This window comes from Schistocerca gregaria, chromosome 3 (genome assembly GCF_023897955.1).
Source record: "Schistocerca gregaria isolate iqSchGreg1 chromosome 3, iqSchGreg1.2, whole genome shotgun sequence".
Classification (NCBI taxonomy): domain Eukaryota; kingdom Metazoa; phylum Arthropoda; class Insecta; order Orthoptera; family Acrididae; genus Schistocerca; species Schistocerca gregaria.
In genome coordinates, this window is record NC_064922.1 from 591,189,369 (window position 1) to 591,215,570 (window position 26,202).

The following is a 26,202-nucleotide window of genomic DNA, read 5'->3' on the forward strand; positions in this document are numbered from 1 at the left end:
GCGCAGGTCTGTTTTCACTAATGTTATCGTTGTTTTATCATTGTTTCCACAGTCATTGTTGTGTATAAGTTGACCATTGTTGTTAGCTTTCTACATCTACATTCATACTCCGCAAGCCACCCAACGGTGTGTGGCGGAGGACACTTTACGTGCCACTGTCATTACCTCCCTTTTCTATTCCAATCGCGTATGGTTCGCGGGAAGAACGACTGTCTGAAAGCCTCCGTGCGCACTCGAATGTCTCTAATTTTACATTCGTGATATTCACGGGAGGTATAAGTAGGGGGAAGCAGTATATTTGATACCTCATCCAGAAACGCACCCTCTCGAAACCTGGCGAGCAAGCTACACCGCGATGCAGAGCGCCTCTCTTGCAGAGTCTGCCACTCGAGTTTGCTAAACATCTCCGTAACGCTATCACGGTTACCAAATAACCCTGTGACGAAACGCGCCGCTCTTCTTTGGATCTTCCTTATCTCCTCCATCAATCCGATCTGGTATGGATCCCACACTGATGAGCAATACTCAAGTATAGGTCAAACGAGTGTTTTGTAAGCCACCTCCTTTGTTGATGGACTACATTTTCTAAGGACTTTCCCAATGAATCTCAACCTGGTACCCGCCTTACCAATAATTAATTTTATATGATCATTCCATTTCAAATCGTTCCGCACGCATACTCCCAGATATTTAACAGAAGTAACTGCTACCAGTGTTTGTTCCGCTATCATATAATCATACAATAAAGGATCCTTCTTTCTATGTATTCGCAATACATTACATTTGTCTATGTTAAGGGTCAGTTGCCACTCCCTACACCAAGTGCCTATCCGCTGCAGATCTTCCTGCATTTCGCTACAATTTTCTAATGCTGCAACTTCTCTGTATGCTAGAGCATCATCCGCGAAAAGCCGCATGGAACTTCCGACACTATCTACTAGGTCACTTTGTGGAGTTTGTGGTGGAAGTTAGATCTAGCATTGTATTCTGTCAGTGTAAAATGAATAAAGAAGACAGTGATTCATGTACTTGCAAAGAAAGTTATAGAATGTCATCAAAGAAGCTGACAAAGAAAAGGAAGAAGTATGGTCGCATTAGAGATGCCTCCAAACGTTTAAGATTGCTGTCACATGAAACAGGAGCACCATGTAAGTGCAAAAACAATTGTTTTGATATTGTCAGTGATGAAAATAAAAGAAATATTATTAATAACATGAACCACTTTCAAAATCATGATGAAATAAACCTCTACTTAAGTGGTTTAATCACAGTGGTCCCTGTACAGCGCAGGCGTCCTAGAAGAGAAGTGCAGGAAGTAAAGTTTTGTAATGTATCATATAAATTCATTGTTGTATTACCATTAACGGAAGTGTCCAAAAAGCACATGTCTACAAGCAAGCATTTATGTCATTACATGGAATAAAGAAGGGCAAAGTAGATCATTTACTGAAGAAACTTAAATCTGGAGACCAACCTCTATGAGACAGCCGAGGGAAAAACATATCCCACCCAAAGGCTTTGAAAGATGAAATACGTGCAATAATAAGAGAGCACATTAAATCATTTAAAGTTCCCAACAGCCACTACAGTTTGACGAAGTCAGAAAAAAATTACCTACCAGAGTCTTTGAATATTAAAAAAATGTTCCATATGTTCAAGGAGAAGTTTCAGGCTCAGAATAAGTCATATGAAACATACCACGCTATATTCAATTCAGATTTCAATATAAGTCTTGGAGATCCACTATCTGATACTTGTGGCTTCTGCGATGAGTATCTAGCCAAGAACAAAAATTTGCAGAAGGAACTGAAAAAGTAAGGCTTCATTCCAAACTTTGATCCAATGAAATAGTCCATGAATTGCATCTCAGAAAACAAAAAGTGTTCTATGACAGGAAAAAAGGGCAAAGATGGAACGTCAAAAAAGTCCATCAAAGGTTGCAAGTGCAATGGACTATAGCAAAAACTTTCCTTGTCCAAATATAAAGACAATGAAGTTTATTATAAATGACAGCTTTCTGTATTTATATTCAATGTTCATGTTTTGGCGACAGGGGACAGCTATTTTTACATTCATCCAGAGAGCACAGGCCGAAAAGGAGCATACAAAGTTTCATCATTCCTTCATCATTTTGTGCACTATTTCCTATATCCAGAAGTCAGACATCTGGAGATCTTCTGAGACTCCTGCAGAGGGCAAAACAAGAATGCCACTGTGTTCTGGTACATACAGAAAAACGATTGGACTATGTAAAGATGGCATTCCTCAAAAGAGGTCATTAGTACCTTGAATGTGATAAAAATATTGATATGATAGACCAAACTCAGGAATGTCAAACTCCAAAAGACTGGTGTCAGGTTTTTCAAAATTCACGCAAACACCCTTTGCCTTTTCTCACCATTGATGTTGAGAAGCAACCAGTGATAATCAAATGCTGGACAGAGCATCTGGATAATACAATATACAAGAAGAAACTCTCTTTCCAGTCCAGGCCAATAAGAGAATTGGAAGTCACACGACACCATGCAACACTGGTTCGGTGTAGAGGAAGCTACAATGGAGCATATGTGCAAGCTTCATCACTTCTTCGTGGAAAGAAGGGGCAAGATTGGTCCAAGCTGAAAGAAGGCAAGTTCAGCCTACCCTCTGTGATTATATGAGATAATTTGTTGTAACATGAATTTGAAATCTTGTAGTTATCTGCAATATGTTATGGACTTGTCGTAGTTTTCCTCTGTATGACCTGCCTTCGTAATAAAAATGCATCATATTATTGTAAATCCTATTCAGATGTGTATCTTTCTCTGAAAGATATATTTAGGTCTAAAACAAAAATGAAGAATATAACTCGAAAAACTAAAATTTTATGAGTCTTGAAACTTTAAATTTCATCTACTGAGGGGGGGGGGGGGGGGGGTGGAGAATTGTGACTTATCAGGTTTTTCCCCTGGACTCTGCATATGCTAAGTAAATAAATCAGTTACTATTCTTCCATTTCCACACTTGGAGGTAGGGAATACCAAAGTATGATATACTTAGAAACATAAATATATGATATGTGCATAGCAGCTCAGTCAGTTTGGCACTATAACATTCAAGTAATTTATGCTGCTAATGCTTCAAGATGTTGTTATTTATCAAGATTTTGTGATTTTCTTTGGTGAGCAATGACCACTGGCTGACTGTAGACGTCTCCCTTTCCTGGAATGTGTAGTTTTACGTTTCTTTTTTTTCTTTTTGACAGTATCAGCTTGGTGTGAAGGTCCAGGTTCTGTATCAGAGCCAGATTGCAAAGCTTGTTGTGTGAGCTGTATTGTGATGTCTGAAGTTGGGATTTCTGCAAGTTTATGGTATCTTTTCCACTTGAGACTTGTGTGACCCCTGTTGTCTGGATCTGTTGACTGCACATTACGTTGTTGATGGGAAGCAGAAGTGACATTCCTAGATGTATCAAATGATATTCCACCAGTTCTTTGTAATGCAACCAACTTCTTTGAACAGGTACGAAGCAGCATGTCATGAGCTGAGAGATGACCACTCCACTGAGTATCGAGAGTCCCATGACAACTGCATGGTAGAGCTGTCCAGAGCTTCTGGCGCAGTGTTGTACCAAGTTTCACTTGCACCTCACTGGCAAGGTCACCTACTGTATTTTGCCAATAGCCTGGAGCAGCAGTTGCCCTGTAAATTAAGTACATAATTAATAAAACTTTTTCTTATACAATAACATTCCCTATTTCACTTATTGACTTTTTCAGATCTCATAAAAAAAAAAAAAAAGACTTTCAGGAATATGGAATGCGGCATGGTATAATTAACAAAAGGGAAACAACTTTTAAAATATTAATCTGTCTTTGGTGTTAACAACAAAACACCACTTTATGGCTTATCACTTTACACTTACATAAGGTAAATTTAGCCTAGTAAATTAGAAGGACAAAATGTATTTCAAAGAAGCTGCTACTTCCTTTGCAGTGTGGCCTCAGTTGCCTGAGACTGCAGTCGGGTGTGTGAGTGTAGTTTCTGTGAGTGAGTGAGTGTGTGGGTATATATAAATATAAATATGTGTGTGTGTGTGTGTGTGTGTGTGTGTGTGTGTGTGTGTGTGTGTGTGTGTGTGTGTGTGTGGAGCGGGGGAGGGTCTAATTTTGATGAAGGCCTTACTGGCCGAAAGCTATAATTGTGACAGTTTTTTGTGCCAGTTTTTTTTGTGTCTATCTGTGACTCAGCATCTTTGCTATTTGGCAAGTAGCAACTTTCCTTTTTACAATATTGTTACATTTCATCCTGGATTTCCCATTATTTGATTTCTGCTACTTCCTTAGTTATATTCAACAGCTGCAGAATATTGTCTACTGGTTAACTTAATACACTGCCAGACAAAAGAAGTGAATCAATCAGAAGAGATGGAGAAAATGAAATGAAACTTCACAGTTTGAGAAGATATGTGATGTTGTTTCAATGATTGCATTATTGCATTAAATTTGCAAAGAAATTGGCAGTATCAGCACACTTATCAGTATGATGCTGCACACCCTCTAGCCTAGAGGCATGCATTAATTTAGTTGGGAAGGACATCATACAGCTATTGTATCCTCTGCTAATGCAAGCTGGCCTAAACTGCTGTAACTGGTTCTTGATATACTGGCACTTGGATGGAGTTGCTGCCCCAGCTGGTCCCACGTATATTCTACAGGGGGAGATATGGGGATCTTGCAGGTCACAGGTGTAGCTCAACATCATGCAAAGAGATCACAGACAAATGTGCCATAATTGGTTAAGCATTGTCCTGTTGAAAAATGACACCATGAAAAACCACATAAGAGGTATCGTATGAGGACACTGGATGTCTGTGATGTACCTATGTACCACCAACCATAATCTGAACTCTTATTGAATGGTTCATCTCACAATGAAGCCAGCAGGAATGGTGTGCCTCTCCAAAAACTGGAGGAATGAGACCTCTCCTCATGTCACCATTGTAATCACCAATGGTCATGTGAGGTAGTGCAGAAATTTGATTGCAGAGAGTCCACTACTTGTTCCTAGATGGAAGGCACAGTGTGGTGCTCCTCCCTAGTGATGGTCAGATGCGGTTGACTGGAACCTTGATGACAAGTATTTCTGCTCTCATGTTCCCATGCTGTCCTACATTGGGCCCCTTTTACATCCAAATGCCCCACAAATTTGAATGACTTGACCAGTCTGCCAAATGGAAACCCACAACAATAAACCTTTCAAACTCAGCCAGCTGCTGAATACACTGTCTCACATGAATATGCGTAGTCTATCTCTCCTCCACAGTCATAACTCAACATTTGATGCTGTTCGTGCCCCATATATTCACTACAGACCTAGTAACAAAACAAAACACGAACAACAGCACTGTGCTCTGCTGGTCATTCTACCTGTCACAGAGAATGGCAACTCTAATCATTTATGTATGCAGTGATTGTGTGTACATGTTGACATCTGGCCATGTGTTCTGGATGCCTCCATTTCTTTTTTTTTTTCTTTTCTCTCTCTCTCTCTTTTCTTTTGATCATACAGTTTATTTAGTTTTTGTATTTGCATTTATCAAAGAAAATAATTATCTAAATCAGTAACAAAACAAATTTGTTTACAAAATAATAATACACTCTGATTAGAACTGTTATTTCACATTTGTCATGTGGCATTATAGCAATGCCAGAGTGGCTGTCCAGCCGATCCAAGGAGTAGCCTGCCAACATGGGTTGTAAGCATCAATGCTTGCTGCACCAGTGACAGTGAAAAGGATTACCCCAGCAGTGTCTGATGAGAGATTACAAGTGTAATTCACTTTACTTGAAAAATGCAACTGAACAGACAATTAATGTAGTGACTGCTAGCTCCGACAGGAAGAATCAAGTTCCAAGGTGTGAAGTGTCAAATAACAAGTAATTTTAAACTAATTATATCTACCATGAATAATTACAATGGATACTCCTACTTGCCATGTAGGTAACAGGAATTTTAAATCTTTGAATCTGGATAATCAGATTATTTGTAGAACAGTGGCTAATTAGGTATGTTTTTAATTCTCTTTTGAATTGGTAGGAAATTCCCAACATCTTAGTTTATGTCAGATGAGAGCTTTTTGAATACCTTTTCAGAAATCTCCATAACCCCTAGACAAGGATGCTATACCTACATAAAATTATTTTTATTTCTTTTATGGTTGTTGCAGCTGAACTGATACTAATTTTTATCATAGCAAACAAAAACCATTAAGGCTTAAATGTTCAGTGAAATTAATGTAAGAATTACAATATTGTTAATGAGGCCACTGCAAGGTGTGTATTTTATCATTTTACACAAAATTCTTACTACAGTGCGATCCACGAATGGAGGCAATTCACGCATGTTGAGGCACGGAAGGGGACAGAGTTACTGATGATTCCAAGTGACGGTTGTGGCATGCACATGCGTGTGATTTCCACTTGAAGAAAGCATATATCATGCAAATTATTTCTCCCACTTGTTCATGCAGAATTTATCACTTACCATCGCTGACAGGGATGACAGCTCAATACAAATGGAATAGAAATTCACTAAACAACTCGCTACAATCATGTTTAATGCTCGCATTAGCTATGGTATTCACAGCAGAGTGCTCAAAACACTTCTGAATGCTCATTGGCTGTCAAAGAATGCGTGACGCAGATGCACAGGACAAGTCTAACTCGACAGCCATTGTTCGCGACTCCAACTATAGTTGCTTATTTTTTGGATTTATTCATTCATCTAGTCACACATCATCTCTCATTAACCAATCATTGAGCAGATCATTCAAGGATGTGAAGTGAGTCATTCTGTACATAAATTAGCAGAAGCAACCACTATACAATATTTCTGTAAAGTATTCTAACGATCATTTAAGACTAATTTTAATTGACTCATGTTCATAATTCTGGAAATTATTTCTAGATTACTTTACAAGCAGAAAAGCAGCCACTCCTCATTCTCTTACACTACTCAGATACTGCTTTCCTCTGCTACTTAAGTAACTTCACTTATTTCAGAGACAGCTACAGCTGTCTTTGTACCATAAAAGTTAAAAAAAAATTTCAATGGAATTTACATCTCTGGGTCCAAATATTCTGATTAATTATAGAAGAAGTGCCTATTAAGGCTCTCTTTTACTATGATTTTGGACATCTGGGAATTTCTACTGTCTGATGTCTACCAGAAATCTATTATAGACTTGTACACCAGAATATTAACCTCCATTCTGAATCCTAGGCATAGTCTACTTGGAGATTATTTTTATTTATAGTATTATGATTGTAAGTTTCACAGTTCATCTTACATTAACCAGATTACCGTCTGTTAGTAAATGTATTGACACACAAGCTTAAGAATTACGAGATTCCAGAAAAGGATTCTGCAAGATATTTGATTATCAACTTCACACGATATTCTCAATGAAAGATTCTCTAAAATACCTGCTTTTTTGCCTTTAACTAGGTTTCTGTCTTTTAAAAGCTATACCAAAAGACAGCACTGAGTGAAAATACACAGGTAAACACAGTAAGAGAGATTTCTAAGTGCAAGAAGGCAGAGCTCATCTTTTTGATTAACACATCCACATGCTGGAGCTACCTCTCTTTGTTACCCATCTTGATACCTAGAAGATTTATCCTTGGGGTTTTATTTAGGCCTTTAAATATGTCCCCCCCCCCCCCCCCCCCCCCCCCCCCATGAACCATTGACCTTGCTGTTGGTGGGGAGGCTTGCGTGCCTCAGTGATACAGATGGTCGTACCGTAGGTGCAACCACAACGGAGGGGTATCTGTTGAGAACCCAGACAAACATGTGGTTCCTGAGGAGGGGCAGCAGCCTTTTCAGTAGTTGCAGGGGCAACAGTCTGGATGATTGACTGATCTGGCCTTGCAACATTAACCAAAACGGCCTTGCTGTGCTGGTACTGTGAACGGCTGAAAGCAAGGGGAAACTACAGCCGTAATTTTTCCCGAGGACATGCAGCTTTACTGTATGATTAAATGATGATGGCGTCCTCTTGAGTAAAATATTCTGGAGGTAAAATAGTCCCCCATTCGGATCTCTGGGCGGGGACTACTTAGGAGGACGTCGTTATCAGGAGAAAGAAAACTGGCATTCTACGGATCGGAGCGTGGAATGTCAGATCCCTTAAGCGGGCAGGTAGGTTAGAAAAATTAAATAGCGAAATGGATAGGTTAAAGTTAGATATAGTGGGAATTGGTGAAGTTCGGTGGCAGGAGGAACAAGACTTTTGGTCTGGTGAATACAGGGTTATAAATATAAAATCAAATAGGGGTAATGCAGGAGTAGGTTTAATAATGAATAAAAAATAGGAGTGCGGGTAAGCTACTACAAACAGCATAGTGAACGCATTATTGTGGCCAAGATAGACACAAAGACCATGCCTACTACAGTAGTACAAGTTTATATGCCAACCAGCTCTGCAGATGATGAAGAAATGTATGATGAGATAAAAGAAATTATTCAGGTAGTGAAGGGAGACGAAAATTTAATGGTCATGGGTGACTGGAATTCGTCAGTAGGGAAAGGGAGAGAAGGAAACATAGTAGGTGATTATGGATTGGGGCTAAGAAATGAAAGAGTAAGCCGTCTGGTAGAATTTTGCACAGAGCATAACTTAATCGTAGCTAACACTTGGTTCAAGAATCATAAAAGAAGGTTGTATACATGGAAGAATCCTGGAGATACTAAAAGGTATCAGATAGATTATATAATGGAAAGACAGAGATTTAGGAATCAGGTTTTAAACTGTAGGACATTTCCAGGGGCAGATGTGGACTCTGACCACAATGTATTTGTTATGACCTGTAGGTTAAAACTGAAGAAACTGCAAAAAGGTGGGAATTTAAGGACATGGGATCTGGATAAGCTGAAAGAACCAGAGGTTGTACAGAGTTTCAAGGAGAGCATAAGGGAACAATTGACAGGAATGGGGGAAAGAAACACAGTAGAAGAAGAATGGGTAGCTCTGAGGGATGAAGTAGTGAAGGCAGCAGAGGATAAAGTAGGTAAAAAGACGAGGGCTGCTAGAAATCCTTGGGTAACAGAGGAAATATTGAATTTCATTGATGAAAGGAGAAAATATAAAAATGCAGTAAATGAAGCAAGCAAAAAGGAATACAAACGTCTCAAAAATGAGATCGACAGGAAGTGCAAAATGGCTAAACAGGGATGGCTAGAGGACAAATGTAAGGATGTAGAAGCATATCTCACTAGGGGTACGATAGATACTGCCTACAGGAAAATTAAAGAGACCTTTGGAGAGAAGAGAACCACGTGTATCAATATCAAGAGCTCAGATGGCAACCCAGTTCTAAGCAAAGAAGGGAAGGCAGAAAGGTGGAAGGAGTATATAGAAGGTTTATACAAGGGTGATGTACTTGAGGACAATATTATGGAAATGGAAGAGGATGTAGATGAAGACGAAATGGGAGATAAGATACTGCGTGAAGACTTTAACAGAGCACTGAAAGACCTGAGTCGAAACAAGGCCCCTGGAGTAGACAACATTCCATTAGAACTACTGACGGCCTTTGGAGAGCCAGTCATGACAAAACTCTACCATCTGGTGAGCAAGATGTATGAGACAGGCGAAATACCCTCAGACTTCAAGAAGAATATAATAATTCCAATCCCAAAGAAAGCAGGTGCTGACAGATGTGAAAATTACCAAACTATCAGTTTAATAAGTCACAGCTGCAAAATACTAATGCGAATTCTTTAGAGACGAATGTAAAAACTGGTTGATGCGGACCTCGTGGAGGATCAGTTTGGATTCCATAGAAATGTTGGAACACTTGTGGCAATACTGACCTTACCACTTATCTTAGAAGAAAGATTAAGAAAAGGCGAACCTACGTTTCTAGCATTTGTAGACTTAGAGACAGCTTTTGACAATGTTGACTGGAATACTCTCTTTCAAATTCTGAAGGTGGCAGGGGTAAAATACAGGGAGCGAAAGGCTATTTACAATTTTTACAGAAACCAGATGGCAGTTATAAGAGTCAAGGGGCATGAAAGGGAAGCAGTGGTTGGGAAAGGAGTGAGACAGGGTTGTAGCCTCTCCTCGATGTTATTCAATCTGTATACTGAGCAAGCAGTAAAGGAAACAAAAGAAAAATTTGGAGTAGGTATTAAAATTCATGGAGCAGAAGTAAAAACTTTGAGGTTCGCCGATGGCATTGTAATTCTGTCAGAGACGGCAAAGGACTTGGAAGAGCAGTTGAAAGGAATGGACAGTGTCTTGAAAGGAGGATATAAGATGAACATCAACAAAAGCAAAACGAGGATAATGGAATGTAGTCAAATTAAATCGGGTGATGCTGAGGGAATTAGATTAGGAAATGAGACACTTAAAGTAGTAAAGGAGTTTTGCTATTTAGGAAGTAAAATAACTGATGATGGTCGAAGTAGAGAGGATATAAAATGTAGACTGGCAATGGCAAGGAAAGCGTTTCTCAAGAAGAGAAATTTGTTAACATCGAATATAGATTTACGTATCAGGAAGTCGTTTCTGAAAGTATTTGTTTGGAGTGTAGCCATGTATGGAAGTGAAACATGGATGAAACTAGTTTGGATTAAAAGAGAATAGAAGCTGTCGAAATGTGGTGCTACAGAAGAATGTTCAAGATTAGGTGGATAGATCACGTAACTATTGAGGAGGTATTGAATAGGATTGGGGAGAAGAGAAGTGGAAACAGAGGGTCCAAACACCACCCAGAGATGAGTATAGACAAAAACACAAAACAATTAAATGCCCTCCGTAACAGCATTCTGCACTATTCCACTACAATGCCCACACTGGTTCAACTGTATCAGTCTTCATGGCTGCTGAAGGGGATACTAAACTAGCAAAACTAAAATGTTATCACATGGGTTGCACCTATCAAAACAATGGAAAACAAAGAGACACATTATAAAATTATACAATTTAAATAAAACTAAATTGACAGCGGAGTATTATTAAATATGGTGTCTCATAAAGTTCAGCACTTGGTGCCTTCCTGTTCTCAATTTACATAAATGATTTATGAAAGACTTTGGAGGAATTTTCAGGAACTATTATATCAGATGATACTATACCAATATACTGATGAACATCCATGTACATCTGTACCAGACACAGCCAGGAAATTAAGAGAACAGGCTAGAAACTGGGTCACAGCATACTGCTTAACTCTTTATATTGCACAATGCCAAACAAATAATAATTCAGATAAGTGCAATGAGGAGTCATATGCCGAGAGTTCTTTACAAACTTAATTATTTGTATAAGAGGTTCATCCATCCAAAGAATGAGGGCTTCAATGATTTATATTTGCTATCAATATTGATACTGGTTGATTTTGTTGTGGCCTTCAGGCCAGAAACTGGTTTGAGGCCGCTCTCCATGCTTTTCTCTCCTGTGCAAGATTCTTCAACTCCAAGTACCTACTGCAACCTACATTCTTTTGAAACCGCTTAGTGTATTCACCTCTTGGTCTCCTTCTAAGATTTATACCCTTCACGGTGCCCTCCAATACTTAATTGATGATCCCTTGATGCCTTAGAATATTTCCTACCATCCTATCCCATCTTCTAACCAAGTTGTACCACAAATTCCTCTTCTCCCCAATTCTATTCAGTACCTCCTCACTAGTTACTTGATCTACCCATTTAATCATTAGCATTATTCTGTAGCACCACATTTTGAAAGCCTCTTTTCTCTTTTTGTCTAAACTATTTATTGTCCTTGTTTCACTTCCATACATGGCTGGTCCCAGTGGAGATTTGAGTCCTCCCTTGGGCATGGGTGTGTGTGTTTGTCCTTAGGATAATTTAGGTTAAGTAGTGTGTACTCTTAGGGACTGACCTTAGCAGTTAAGTCCCATAAGATTTCACACACATTTGAACATACATGGCTACCCTCCATACAAATACTTGCAAAAATACTTTCCTGACACTTAAATCTATATTTGACGTTAACAAATTTCTCTTCTTCAGAAATGCTTTCCTTGCCATTGCCAATATGCTTTTTATATCCTCTCTACTTCAACCATCATCAGTTATTCTCCTCCCTAAACAGCAAAACTCATTTACTATTTAAAGTGTTTCACTTCCTAATCTAATTCCCTCAGCATCACTTGATTTAATTTGACTACATTCCATTATCCTCATTTTGCTTTTGTTGATGTTCATTCTGTATCCTCCTTTCAAGACACTGTCCATTCCATTCAGCTGCTCTTCCAGATCCTTTAATGTCTCTAATAGAATTACAACGTCATCGGCAAACCTCAAAGTTTTTATTTCTTCTCCATGGATTGTGATTCCTACTTCAAATTTTTTCTTTTGTTTCCTTTAATGCTTGCTCAATATACAGGTTGAATAACATCAGGGGTAGGCTACAACCCTGTCTCACTCCCTTCCCATCCATTGCTTCCCTTTAATGCTCCTCGACTCTTATAACTGCCATCTGGTTCCTGTACAAATTGTAAATAGCCTTTCACTCCCTGTATTTGACCCCTGACACCTTCAAAATTATCGAACGTTTTCTCCAAGTCTACAGATGCTTGAAACGTAATTTGCCTTTTTTTAAATCTATCTTCTAAGATAAGTCGTAGGGTCAGTATTTCCTCAAAACTGATCTTCCTCCAAGGTCATTTTCTACCAGTTTTTCCATTCGTCTGTAAAGAATTTGTGTTAGTATTTTGCAACCTGAGTTATTGAACTGATAGTTCGATAATTTTCACACCTTTCAACACTTGCTTTCTTTGGGATTGGAATTATTACATTCTTCTTGAATCTGAGGGTATTTCATGTGTCTCATACATCTTGTTGACAAGATGATAGAGTTTTGCCATGGCTGGCTCCTCCAAAGCTATCCGTAGTTGTAATGGAATGTTGTCTACTCCTGGAGCCTTGTTTTGACTTAGATATTTCAGTGCTCTGTCCAACTCTTCATGCAGCATCATATTTCCAATTTATCCTCAACTACTTCCTCTGCCATTTCCATAATATTGTCCTCAAGTACATTGCTCTTGTATAGACCCTCTGTAAACTCTTTCCACTTTTCTGCTTTCTGTTCTTTGCATAGAACTGGTTTTCCATCTGAGCTCTTGATGTTCATACAGGTGGTTCTCTTTTCTGCAAAGGTCTCTTTAAATTTCCTATAGGCAGTATCTATCTTACCCCTAGTGGTATATACCTCTACATCCTTACATTTATCCTCCAGCCATCCCTGCTTAGCCATTATGCACTTCCTGTCGATCTTATTTTTGAGACATTTGTATTACTTTTTACCTGCTTCATTTACTGCATTTTTATATTTTCTCCTTTCATCAGTTAAATTCAATATTTCTTCTGTTACCCAAGGATTTCTACTAGCCCTCTCCTTTTTACCTACTTGATCCTCTGCTGCCTTCATTATTTGATGTCTCAGAGCTACCCACTCTTCTTCTACTGTATTTCTTTCCCCCATTCTTGTCAACTGTTCCGTAATGCTCCATCCGAAACTCTCTACAACATCTGGTTCTTTCAGTTTATCCAGGTCCAATCTTCATAATAAGTTGTTGGCTGTTAAGCGAGCAGGGCAGATTTTGGCAGGATGGCCAACTGTGTTTACAATTGTTTAATGGCTATGAGTGGGCCTGACCTCCAGAAAATATGTAAATGGCGTTAATTGAGTGATTTGTTTGATGTGTTTAAGTGTTCATTTGAAGACTGTGATTATGCAATAACCATGCCAGACACCCATGATTTAGATTACAGTGAGGACTATGTATTCAGTGCCAGATGAAGAATGTTGGCATGAGACAATATTAATAGGCAACCTGTGATGAGTTAACCATTATTACTATGTCAGACAAACAGAGTAACTGCCTCATCCATGCTGTTTAGACAAAAGATATAGAACATTAACAACAAAGTATGTACCAATTATTGCTACACGAGATCCCAATTAGCTCTGTTGGTTTTGATATGAAACAATTCCCATGCAAATATTAATCAATCAGCCTTTATTGGTTGCACATGGTCAAACTATTTTAAACTGTTAGGCTATAATCCACTAGTCAATAACTGTGGGTCTAATAAGAGCATTTCAGTTGCTGCAAAAGTTCAGAAATGCATCATTTCTGATCTCTTTTTCGACACAACATTATTTGCTTCATAAGTGAAATGAGTCGTGTCTATAATGGTGTTTTCTCTTTAGTGCATAGATTTTCCATAGAAAGAAATAATTTAGTTTCGAAACACATAATCTCACCATGTATCTGCTTGCGGGAAAAGCACCAAGTAATAGAAGTGAATAACAAAGAGCTCTAATGAATTGCTCACTTAAGCTTGGTTTACAATGGTGCAGACATGAACAGATGGGAATTCTCTGTAGTGTAAGCAGTGGGTGAGTGCAACCAACCACATTTTGTCATGCTTGAATCACATTCTCTGTCTGCTGTTTTCTGTGTGATGTGCTTTACGTTGATTGTTGGTAATTAATGCTTTCTATTTTTAAATTTCCTCCTCAAATATAGTCGACAGCCAACAAAGTATCTACATCTGTGCTCTAATTGGATAGGGAAAAGAAATCTACTCACTAAGCAATGGCAGGAGAAAACACATTACAGTTTAATAAAATGTGGAAGCTTTTCGAGCCATCCAACTGTATTATATTTTCAAAAATTGATTATTTCCTTATATATATATATATATCTTAAAAACAAAGATTCCAAGACTTACCAAGCGGGAAAGCGCCGGCAGACAGGCACAATGAACAAAACACACAAACACACACACAGAATTACTAGCTTTCGCAACCGATGGTTGCTTCTTCAGGAAGGAGAGGGAAAGACGAAAGGATGTGGGTTTTAAGGGAGAGGGTAAGGACTCATTCCAATCCCGGGAGCGGAAGGAGCGGAAAGACTTCCATTAGGGGGAAAAAAAAAGGACAGGTGTACACTCGCACACACACACACACACACACACACACACACACACACACACACACACACACACACACACAGGTCCATCCGCACATACACAGACACAAGCAGACATATTTAAAGGCATATCTTTGCCTTTGCCTTTAAATATGTCTGCTTGTGTCTGTGTATGTGCGGATGGATTTGTGTGTGTGTGTGTGTGTGTGTGTGTGTGTGTGTGTGTGTGTGTGTGCGAGTGTACACCTGTCCTTTTTGTTCGCCCTAATGGAAGTCTTTCCGCTCCCGGGATTGAAATGACTCCTTACCCTCTCCCTTAAAACCCACATCCTTTCGTCTTTCCCTCTCCTTCCTGAAGAAGCAACCATCGGTTGCGAAAGCTAGTAATTCTGTGTGTGTGTTTTGTTCGTTGTGCCTGTCTGCCTGCGCTTTCCCGCTTGGTAAGTCTTGGAATCTTTGTATATATATATACTTCCACATGGGAAAAATATATTATATTGATTATATTGTGTCTGTGTATGTATGGATGGATATATGTGTGTGTGTGTGTGTGTGTGTGTGTGTGTGTGTGTGTGTGTGTGTGTGTGTGTGTGTGTGTGTGCATGAGTATATACCTATCCTTTTTTCCCCCTAAGGTAAGTCTTTCTGCTCCTGGGATTGGAATGACTCCTTACTCTCTCCCTTAAAACCCACATCCTTTCATCTTTCCTTTTCCTTCCCTCTTTCCTGACGAAGCAGCCGCAGGTTGCGAAAGCTCGAAATTCTGTGTGTGAGTTTGTGTGTTTTATTTATTGTGCCTATCTACCGGTGCTTTCCCGCTTGGTAAGTCTTGGAATATATAAAACAAAGATTCCAAGACTTACCAAGCGGGAAAGCGCCGGCAGACAGGCACAATGAACAAAACACACAAACACACACACAGAATTACTAGCTTTCGCAACCGATGGTTGCTTCTTCAGGAAGGAGAGGGAAAGACGAAAGGATGTGGGTTTTAAGGGAGAGGGTAAGGAGTCATTCCAATCCCGGGAGCGGAAAGACTTCCCTTAGGGGAAAAAAAGACAGGTGTACACTCGCACACACACACACACACACACACACACACACACACACACACACATCCATCCGCACATACACAGACACAAGCAGACATGAAGAAGCAACCATCGGTTGCGAAAGCTAGTAATTCTGTGTGTGTGTGTGTGTTTGTGTGTTTTGTTCATTGTGCCTGTCTGCCGGCGCTTTCCCGCTTGGTAAGTCTTGGAATCTTTGTTTTTAATATATTTTTCCCATGTGGAAGTTTCTTTCTATTAATATATTAAAAACAAAGATTCCAAGACTTATTGTGCCTATCTACCGGCGCTTTCCCGCTTGGTAAGTCTTGGAATATATATTAAAAACAAAGATTCCAAGACTTACCAAGCAGGAAAGCGCCGGTAGATAGGCACAATGAATAAAACAAACACACACACAGAATTTCGAGCTTTTGCAACTGGCGACTGCTTCGTCAGGAAAGAGGGAAGGAAAAGGAAAGATGAAAGGATGTGGGTTTTAAGGGAGAGGGTAAGGAGTCATTCCAATCCCGGGAGCAGAAAGACTTACCTTAGGGGGAAAAAAGGATAGGTATATACTCGCACGCACACACACACACACATATCCATCCATACATACACAGACAGAAGCAGACCTGAAATCACTAAGTGTAGAGACACCTGATTAAACCTATCATTCAAAATTCCAATACAGAAAAATTATTGTCTTTTTTTGGTAATCTGCAATTTTTATATCTTACTAAATAATGATAAAACCTTGTGCTGTCAGACATTTTCTACAAGCTCCAGATTACTGGTTCAGAATTATGTTCCTTTTTTAACCATTGTTATTTTATGTATTTTGTTTACATATAACTGTTTTTAATTATGGCAGTGGGTATATAGGCTATATTAAGGCAAGAAGATATGAGACAGTGGCTGAAATTAACAATGACCATAGCAAGTAGGAGGGAAAGTGTGCTGCCTTCACTCACGTTAACACGGGTGGCATATAAGAGGTCGCATGCCCACGAACTGTAAGCAGCACTGTAGCTTGAGACTCAAATTTAGGTGTAATCAGATGGTACATTTTGCTTTTGTCTACATTTATTTAGTGAGTTTGTTTACAGTGCTGTGAGTGAATGTTGAAGGGATGAAGGCTGCTATGATAAAGTAGTGTTAAGAGTTGTAGTTACTCATATTTATAGAAGAAAAAGAACAAAAAATTTCCATGTTTTTTGTTCTAACATGCAGATTTGGCTCCAGAGAAACTAAAGCCAAATATTTTTAGGCCCCCAAAAAAACTAAGTAGAATTTTCAAAATGGGTGAGAGTAATTCCTCAGAAATACAGAGATCTGACACGCATTTTTTTGGTGTGAAATTTACATTTCAGAGAGGAACAACAAAAGCATGTACTGGCACATGTAAACACGAATGACCCCTGCTGCTTGGGTTCTGAAGTCACCCTCAGCTTACTTGCTCAGAGTCTCTAAACTGACGTATCTCTGGTGCACTGGGTGCTTGACAATCAATAGTACCTACTGTGACCTGCGTGAGGCAAACATATATTGTTCTCAATACATAAGGGGCAGTTGACCCTTTGTGCAGTGACAGAGGCACTTTGGGCTCCTAAGAATCAATGACTGAATCCCTTTTTTCACACCCACCTACCATTTTTGCACTGATGTTCATCTGCTTAGTGTTAAATATATGAATTTTCTTGTTAGTTATTATTACAGGCAATATTTTGAGAAGAGTTGCACAACAGGGTAATATGTGATGCCCATTTTGAGGAGAAGTAATTCATGGACAGCAGGAAACAATGACCTGCATAAACAGCAATTCCTCTAAAATTTACACATTATATGGTTTTCAGCAGTACGTGAGGGATTCAGTGATAAGACTAATCTGCCATCGCTTGAACTGAAAATGAGAGCACCAAGGAGAACTTTCAGTACAGCTAGTCATCTTCTGGCAAAAGTAATGCAAAATAGTGTGATGCATTTTCTGGACTTGAGAGAAATTATAGAAATTCCTGAAAGAAAAGTTGAAACTGTATGGCCTGTGATGACTGTGATACCAAAGGAAGTAAAAACTGCAACAAAATTTGCATAATGAACATATCTTTTCAAAAACATAACTTCCTACATGTCAAAAATTGAGGGTATCAGTAGAATGATGCATTGAAGAAGCTCAAATAATATTGCCCATATGTTTGGCAGTTTCTGGATCCCTTCAGATTATTCCAGAGCACTGGCTGAAATGCAGTGCAAATAATATCAGTATTCCTCTGTTAAGAAAAATCTATCTCTAATGTTCTTTCATAAATCATCAGCAGCACATAGAAAAAGGGTATATATTATCAGAGCTGCTTGGAATCAGATGATGGACTGGCGTCACAAAATTTCTACCAGGCTTTAACAAGTACAGATGAGAGATACTAGCACTTCTTAGTCTGGTCACAGCTTGCTCCCATGAAGGGCACTGCTACATCCATCTCATTTGGGCTTGTTCACTAATGTGTGTGTGCTGGTCAGTCAGTCTCTCCCTAGTTCACCAATGATTTAAGTACATAGCATTGTCCAGTAGAATTTTCACCTTGCTTGTCTTATGTTTTGATTTGAATCGCTTCATGGACTGCAGCAACAATAGGAGTTCCAACACAGCATGAACAGCAGTGGATATTCCAACAGCAACAGCAGAAACTGCTGCAAATTAACAACATTTGGAAGTTTCTGGTTCCTTGCGACCCAACCACCATTCAATTGCTTTAATATCATTTTGTTGCTTCAATATCCTTTGTTCTTACCTGCAAGACAAGTCAAATAACTATTCCAGAAAGACAGGCTGAGCTCTTACTGTCTTTTAATAATACATTGCATGAACTGGAGCAGAAACTATGCCCACTCTCAGACACAAGTAGTTTAAGCTTTTCTGATGTTTGTGGCTTACCGGTCGACTACTGTGGTCACCAAACCCAGATATGAGGTGGAATCCAAAATTTTTGGGGCTTGTTCTGCCATCTGGAAAGTAGGAGTAATAGATCTTTGCAGTCCTAGGTGCCGAGAGCTGAATATCTGATGAGCCAGTGTGCAGAGTGGCATTTAGCTGGGAGGACGTGTTGCGTGTCCACAGCGATTTCTGTAATACTCTGTGTTTGCTGTGTGGCCATTTACAATGGATGCAGACCCTCGTAAAACTGCATCTGATGACCCAACCTTCTTGTCATTTGTTATCACCAGAGACAAGAGCTGGATTTATTGTTATGACCCAGAGAAAAAGCAAAAATTGTCCCAGTGGAAGAGCCTGAGCTCTCCAAGACCCAAAAAAGCGAGACAGATGAAGAGCAAAGTGAAGAGCACGATAATTATTTTCTTTGATACCAAGGGAACTGTGCACAAAGAATTCATTCAACCCAACCAAACAGTGAATTCCATGTACTATTGTGATGTTTTGCAATGGCTCCTTGAAAACGTGTGGTCATGATGGCCCGAACTATGGCGTCAAGGGAAATGGCTGCTGCCTCATGACAATTCGCTCTGTCACAAGTCCTTGCTCACCAGAACCTTTTCGGCAAAAAACAACATGGGCGTTGTACCCCACGCATTGTACTCACCAGATTTTGCAGCTTGCAACTTCACGTTATTACAAAAACTGAAACTCAAGTTGAGAGGCGATCGCTTCGACAATCTAGAGAGGATTCAAGAAGCATTGCTGGCACTGATAAACACAGGACTTCCAGAAACACGTTTTGACCAGTGGCAGAAACATTGGGACTGATGTGTATATGTGGATAGGAACTACTTCGAGGGTGATGATGACCATTAGTCCAAAGGCAAGGTTTTCAACATATGGCAGCACAAAACCTGAGAATTTTGGATAGCACCTCATAGTTGCTACTAGGGTCATTTTCAACCAATGTTTTAGGAATGTAAGCAAACATAAGGAGTGTGGCCTGTTGACTTACAAGGTTTGGCACACAAGTATGATTTTTCCCGTAAACAGTGTGGTGCATCATGTGCAGACTCATTAATCTGTAATGTTATTATCCACATTTCTCCTGACAGAGAAGTTAGTGTGATGGGTTTGAGTCACTTGATACAATCCTTAACGATTTGCTAGTATTTTTTGAAGTTGTTACATGTTTTGATTGATTACAAAGTTATGCCTCAACAAAAAATAGGAATAATATGTGTGCCAACCCTTGCAAGTCAACAGCCCATAGTCCTTATATTTGTTTACATTGCTTGTTAATAATAATGTGATAATGATAATAGTAATCAGTAGGTAATAGATAAGAAAGAAAATTAGACACACACACACACACACACACACACACACACACACACACACAAAATATGATGCACCTATAGCAGAGATGTTGAGTTGCATACAGCCACAACAAAAAGACTACTAAACACTTATGCTTTGACCCTCCAAAACAGACAACATATATACACACATTCATGCAAATGCAGCTCACATACAAATTTTTGAAGAAGACATTCTAGCCAAAAGCTTATGTGTTTAGTAGTCTTTTTGTTGTGCCTGTATGTGACTCAACATGTCCATTATATGATGAGTAGCAATCTATCTTTTCCATAATATTGTCACATTCCATCCCTTTGAATATATTATGTATCAGCATCAATATTAGTGAATTTATATATGAATGTGAATATGCTTTGGAGTGTCATCAGAGCATGTTACAGCTCTATCTCTGCCATAATAATTATCTTTTAATTTTTATGATTATTATTAATCCTTTGTGTGTGAGTGTGTACTTGAAAATAGTCTCGGAAGAACACCAGACTGCTAAGCCTCCTTTCATTGTGCATTTCCCCATCTCCATTGCTGAGGTGGAACTGGCTGATCTGAGACTGATATGGTACTGCATGTTCTGCCTCATGCATCTCTGTGATCGTGGTTGCACATGCACATTCAGTGATGCAACATTCATATTCACATTTTCCACGATGCACTCACTAGTACTTTGTTATTCATGTTAATTCTCTTTCAGTGATGTTGTGCAAGATTGGAGGGGTTCTGTAATTGCTATAATCTGATAAATTTGTCATTTTCATGCTGATAAATTGTGCTAGCAACCCTATTATTGACACTATTATTGCCTGCCGTTCATTATACTGTATTATATGAGTTTGTATCATGCTTGATTAGTCTCTACTGGTTCCCTAAATCCATTATTCATGTCTCAGTTAAACATAATATGGTAAGATGTTCCCAACGTCATTGTCTTTCCTGTTAAACACATACAGATAAACTGGATATAGGCTGTGTCCCACTCTGTGATGTACCATGCCCTGATTGGGGTTTATGTGGCCAAGTGATAGACATTCTCAAATGCACATTAATAGTAGACTCTTTGAGAAAATGTAAATATGTACCCTAGGCCACAGGAATTGCCAACTAAATTAACTGGTGGCCATTATTCTTCAAAGATAGATCTCTCTGATGCCTGCTTTCTGTTGATTGTATACGATCAGTCAAAACATGTTTTAGTGATTAATACACCATGTGGCACATATTGTTATAACAGTTGTCATTTGGGGTCACCAGAACTCCTGCAATATTTCTGAAATACTTTCAACAGCTCATCCAAGGTGGCCTCAAGTGTGTTAGTTATTTAGATGACTTGCGCTTATTATCGGGTCCATGCAGAAGCGGCATTTGCGCAACCTGTAGTTGTTGTTTGAGTGGCTCCAAGACTTGTTGCCTTTACAAATTTAGTTTCTTTGAGCTAAGTGTCAAGTACCTGGGACATACATTATGTAAAGAAGGGCTCAAACCCACACATGATCATGTGTGTACTATAATTAAGTTACAAGCTCCTAAGTACCTCAAAGAACTACAGTTGTTTCTCAGCAAATTAAATTATTATGCAAAGTTTATTCCAAACATGGCCCCTATTTTTTCCAACTGCCTAATCAATTTCATAAGAAAGATATTAAATTTATGTTGTTAGAGGTGTATCAGAAGGCTTTCTTCCAACTAAAAAGTGCCTTAGGTCGACCCCTTGTTCTGCAATGTTCCATCCCAGCTAACACTTAATGCTTGTCACTGATGTGTCAGATTGTGGCATTGGTGCCATGCAGTCTCACAAATATGCCAATAACACAGAATAGCCATTACATTTCCATTTAAAACATTAAATTTGGAACAGATGAATTATTTTCAAATTGAGAAAGAGGCATTGGCTATCATAATCGCACAGGTCACAAGGCTTTCATTTCACTGTTGGATCCCCATTTGAAACTTCCCAATAAGATGGTGCAATGGCTGCAGTGGTGGGCACTGTTCCTGAGTAAGTATACCTACCAGATCCATTATTGGCCCACCACACAGCACTCAAAATGGTGAAGCCCTTTCCTGCTTCCCATGTGGCCCAGGTGCAGAGTGTGACAGGCACAAGTGGAGTGTTTTACCTTAGGTGCAAATCCTTATTATGGTATGCAAAGTAGTAGCAGGATTATTCTGTGATCCACTACCCCACAAGGTGTTGTCTTCTCTACAGTGGGTTTGGCCAGAGCACCTGTCTAAGGGCACCAACCTGGAATGGTGGACCTATTTTTCATTAGGACACAGGCTTAACATCACTGATGGGGTCATTTTGTTAGCTACAGATGATTTTGAATACCAAGTAGTGGTATCCCCTACACTTTGCCCCCATATACAAAGCCCCTCCACACTGCATATTGGGGAAAGGTCAGAATGAAGCCAGTAGCATTGTGTTATGTTTATTGGCCTAGTGTTTATGTTGCCATAGAACACACTGTCTGAAACTATCAGCCCTGTGTCCACAATCAGACCCAGCACACTCTTTCAACCCTTGTCAATGCCCTACCCACCCCCGGCAAAGACTCCATGTTGATTTTGCTGGATCATTCTGGGGGGAGGGGGGGGGGGGGGGAGAGGCAATGTGGTCAATGCTCTCTCTAACATTCCATATGTGACACATGTGGCTACCACTACCACAGCAGCTACTACCCACGCCCTGTCCATCATGTTTGCAATAGAGGGAGCACCTTCCACCCTGGTTTCCAACAACAGCCCTCAATTCACAGCATCTCCTTTTCAGGATTTTTGTAAATGTAACAGCGCTGAGCAACTTAACACTGTCCCTTTCCATCTCATGTCCAGTTTTGAAGCTGAGCATAGGGTCCGGATCTTCAAAACAAGGATGTGCAAGGTAATGAGAACTGACTCTGGGGACCTCCTAGCGGTTCACCCCCATAAATGGACATAGTCTGGCCTAAATTTTACGTGGGTGCAGACCTTACACCATCTTTGACATACTGCACCTGACTCAGCAGGCCATTGCCACACCCTCAGCAGTATTACTGCATGAGTTTCCACAGCTGGGCTTGTACTTCAGCCATTACCCCAGAAGATCCAAGGCATCATTGTCAGCAACATGAGGTGGCAAATATTTGAGTCTGTGGCTAGTCAGGAGTGTCGACCAAACACTGCAATCAGCTCTAGCCACAGTGAGACATGCTGCTACCCTTTGCCTCAGCTGCCAACTAGGCACAACCTATGCAACCATACACAGGACTAGCCTTACTGCTATCACTACAACCTTTGCCTTTGTGTTAGGCATTGACAGGGACTCAGTGTTTACCAGCAATGAGAGCCAATGGAGGTGGAACCACTTCCACCCCTTAAGCTACTACCAGCTTCTACCAACAGTGGCGACACCTTCACAACATAACTGATAAAGGAGGAGCATATTTGGGCTGTGGTGCCCAGGGAGGCTCAACTGTTGTCCTCATATACACCATGGCCAGCACTATCTGCCCTGCAGACTGGACCAAGCTGTGCCCCACAACCTGTAGATTGGCTGGGACACCTACAGGCAGCATTAGCATATGGGTCAGCTGATCATATTGGGGAACTACCATGAGATCCTTTGGTGAGGATTCTGGTACATCTTTTTCCTTCCTCAATGAAGACATCACAGGTTGAGTAATTTACAACCTGACATGCCAATTAAAGGAGGCAGGGTCTTGGTATCCAACACTGATTCAGATTTCTTGCCCAGCCTGAGTACCAAATTGGAGGAGAGGTCAGAGAAGCTCGGGTGTCATACCCCATCCAGTTTGCTCCCACAGGCGCGCAGCCACAGCCATACCACATGAACCTATCTACTGGTGTGAGTGTACTGGTAAATACTACTGCCTGACTTGGCAGTCAGCCTCTTGCTGATTCTCTGAAGTTGTCAGTATGTGTCATTGATCAGCAGAGTTTTTTTACCTTTCCTTTATCATGCTTCAATTTGGTTTGAACGGTGGACTATATGTACACTTATATTCAGAGAAAACAGAATTTATACCTTGGATGACTAGAGACAAGATGTTCATATTCACAGGACATCTACATTAGTATGTTCTGCAAAAAATTATTAGCATTTGAACCATGTCGACCCATGTGTTCAACGTCAACATCGTTATTGTGCCACAACACTACCTATCAGCAAAATGTGCCTGCAGCTCCTGTCATTGCTGTAAACTGAAGATAATGCATCAATGTGACTTGAGCAGGCATGCAAGGTGCCTCGCAGATGTACACATGATCCATACTGTCAAATCGCTTGTTTTGAAAGAGGGCACATTATTGGTGTGAGAGAAAGTGTTGCATCCATGCGGGAAACTGCTGATCATGTGGGATGAAGTGTTTCAATGAGATGGGTCGGGCCGCATAGCCCACACCACCCACCTGAGAAGGTCCATGCCTCATCCAAATGGCATTCCAGGACAGATCTGCATCCTCTTCAGCTTTGGTGCAACAATGGAATAGTGTAACACATTACAGATGTGATAGTCCATCACCATTTATGATGGCATGGGTTACATGTGCGTCATCCATTTCTCCTCCTATCTTTGACTAGTGTGCAAAAACTTGCTAGATGGCAATGGTGTATGGTACAATGTCACTGGAGACAGGAATTGTATCATATAGTGTTTTCAGATGAATCCACGTTCTACTTGTTTGAAAATGACAGCTGTATTTTGGTTCACCACAGACAGGGGGAACAGCATCAAAGTGACTACATTTGCACAATACATACAGTACCAACTCAAGGTCTTATGGCATGGGGTGCCTATTGGATGCAAACACAAATCACAGTTGGTTGCATGTCCAGGGCACTGTGACCAGTGTGACCTATGTGAATGACATCCTGCGACCTATAGCCATACCCTTTCTGCAGTTAACCACGGGTGCCACATTTCAGCAAGACAATGCATGATCACCTGTTGCTGTCAAACACATGGCAAATGTATGGGATATGGTGAAAAGGTGGGTGCAGTGCTGTGACCCAATGCCAGCCACCATGCATGAACTTTAGAACTAGATGAATGCAGCATAAATGACATTTTCACAGGTTGTCATTTGCACCTTATACACGACAATGCCATTGCACATAGAGCAAGTTATCAGGACTCTTGTGCCTACTAGGCAACAGAACACATGCTGAAATGAAATGTCGCGTGGCTAGGGCCTTCTGTTGGGTAGGCCGGTCACCTGGTTTTGAGTTGATGCCACTTCGGTGACTTGCGTGTTGATGGGCATGAGATGATGATGATTAGGACAACACAGCACCCAGTCTCTGAGGGGAGAAAATCTCCAACCCAGCCGGGAATCGAACCCGTGCCCCTTGGCATGACAGTCTGTCACGCTGACCACTCAACTTTCGAGGCGGACCAGAACACGTGCTGAACCAATGTGATTGAAATGCTAATCATTTCTGCAGAACATATTAATGTACATGTCCTGTGAACATGAAAATCCTTTCTCTAGTTATTCAAGGTGTTCTGTTTTTCGTGAACATGGGTGTATATACTTAACCTGACTTGGCCATCACTGATCACAGGAATAGCCTGTCTCACCAGTCTCTGTGTTGCAACAAGTGCAAGTGATTCTAAACTCTGATATAATCAAGTCTGATACATATTCTGAAACCTTTAATAGTATTTGGTATTTCATTTATAAGTAGAAAAGTTCATAAAAAACTATGTTCTGTAAAATTCCTTAATTCATTTATATTACATGTAATGTTGATAATTTGGAACTTTTAATTTGACTCTATAAATTTAGTTTTTACTAAGTTTTGCTAAATTATGTACCAATTAACTGAAAAAAGTCTTTGACAACTATGTAAATCATACAGGGTGTTTCAAAAATGACCGGTATATTTGAA

General features: G+C 40.0%; 1 protein-coding gene across 2 annotated transcripts in view; it reads right to left on the minus strand.

The window, feature by feature from the left end:
* Positions 1 to 2,950: 2,950 nt before the first annotated feature.
* The window catches only part of LOC126356308 (cytosolic carboxypeptidase Nna1-like), a 550,530-nt gene continuing 527,278 nt past the window's right edge, over positions 2,951 to 26,202 (minus strand). The window contains exon 21 of one of the 2 annotated variants that reach the window (XM_050007259.1): positions 2,951 to 3,681. In XM_050007259.1, the coding sequence (XP_049863216.1) occupies positions 3,138 to 3,681 (544 nt within the window). In that variant the 3' untranslated portion in view covers positions 2,951 to 3,137. The remainder of the gene's footprint in view (positions 3,682 to 26,202) is intronic. The other variant, XM_050007260.1, reaches the window with a different exon arrangement.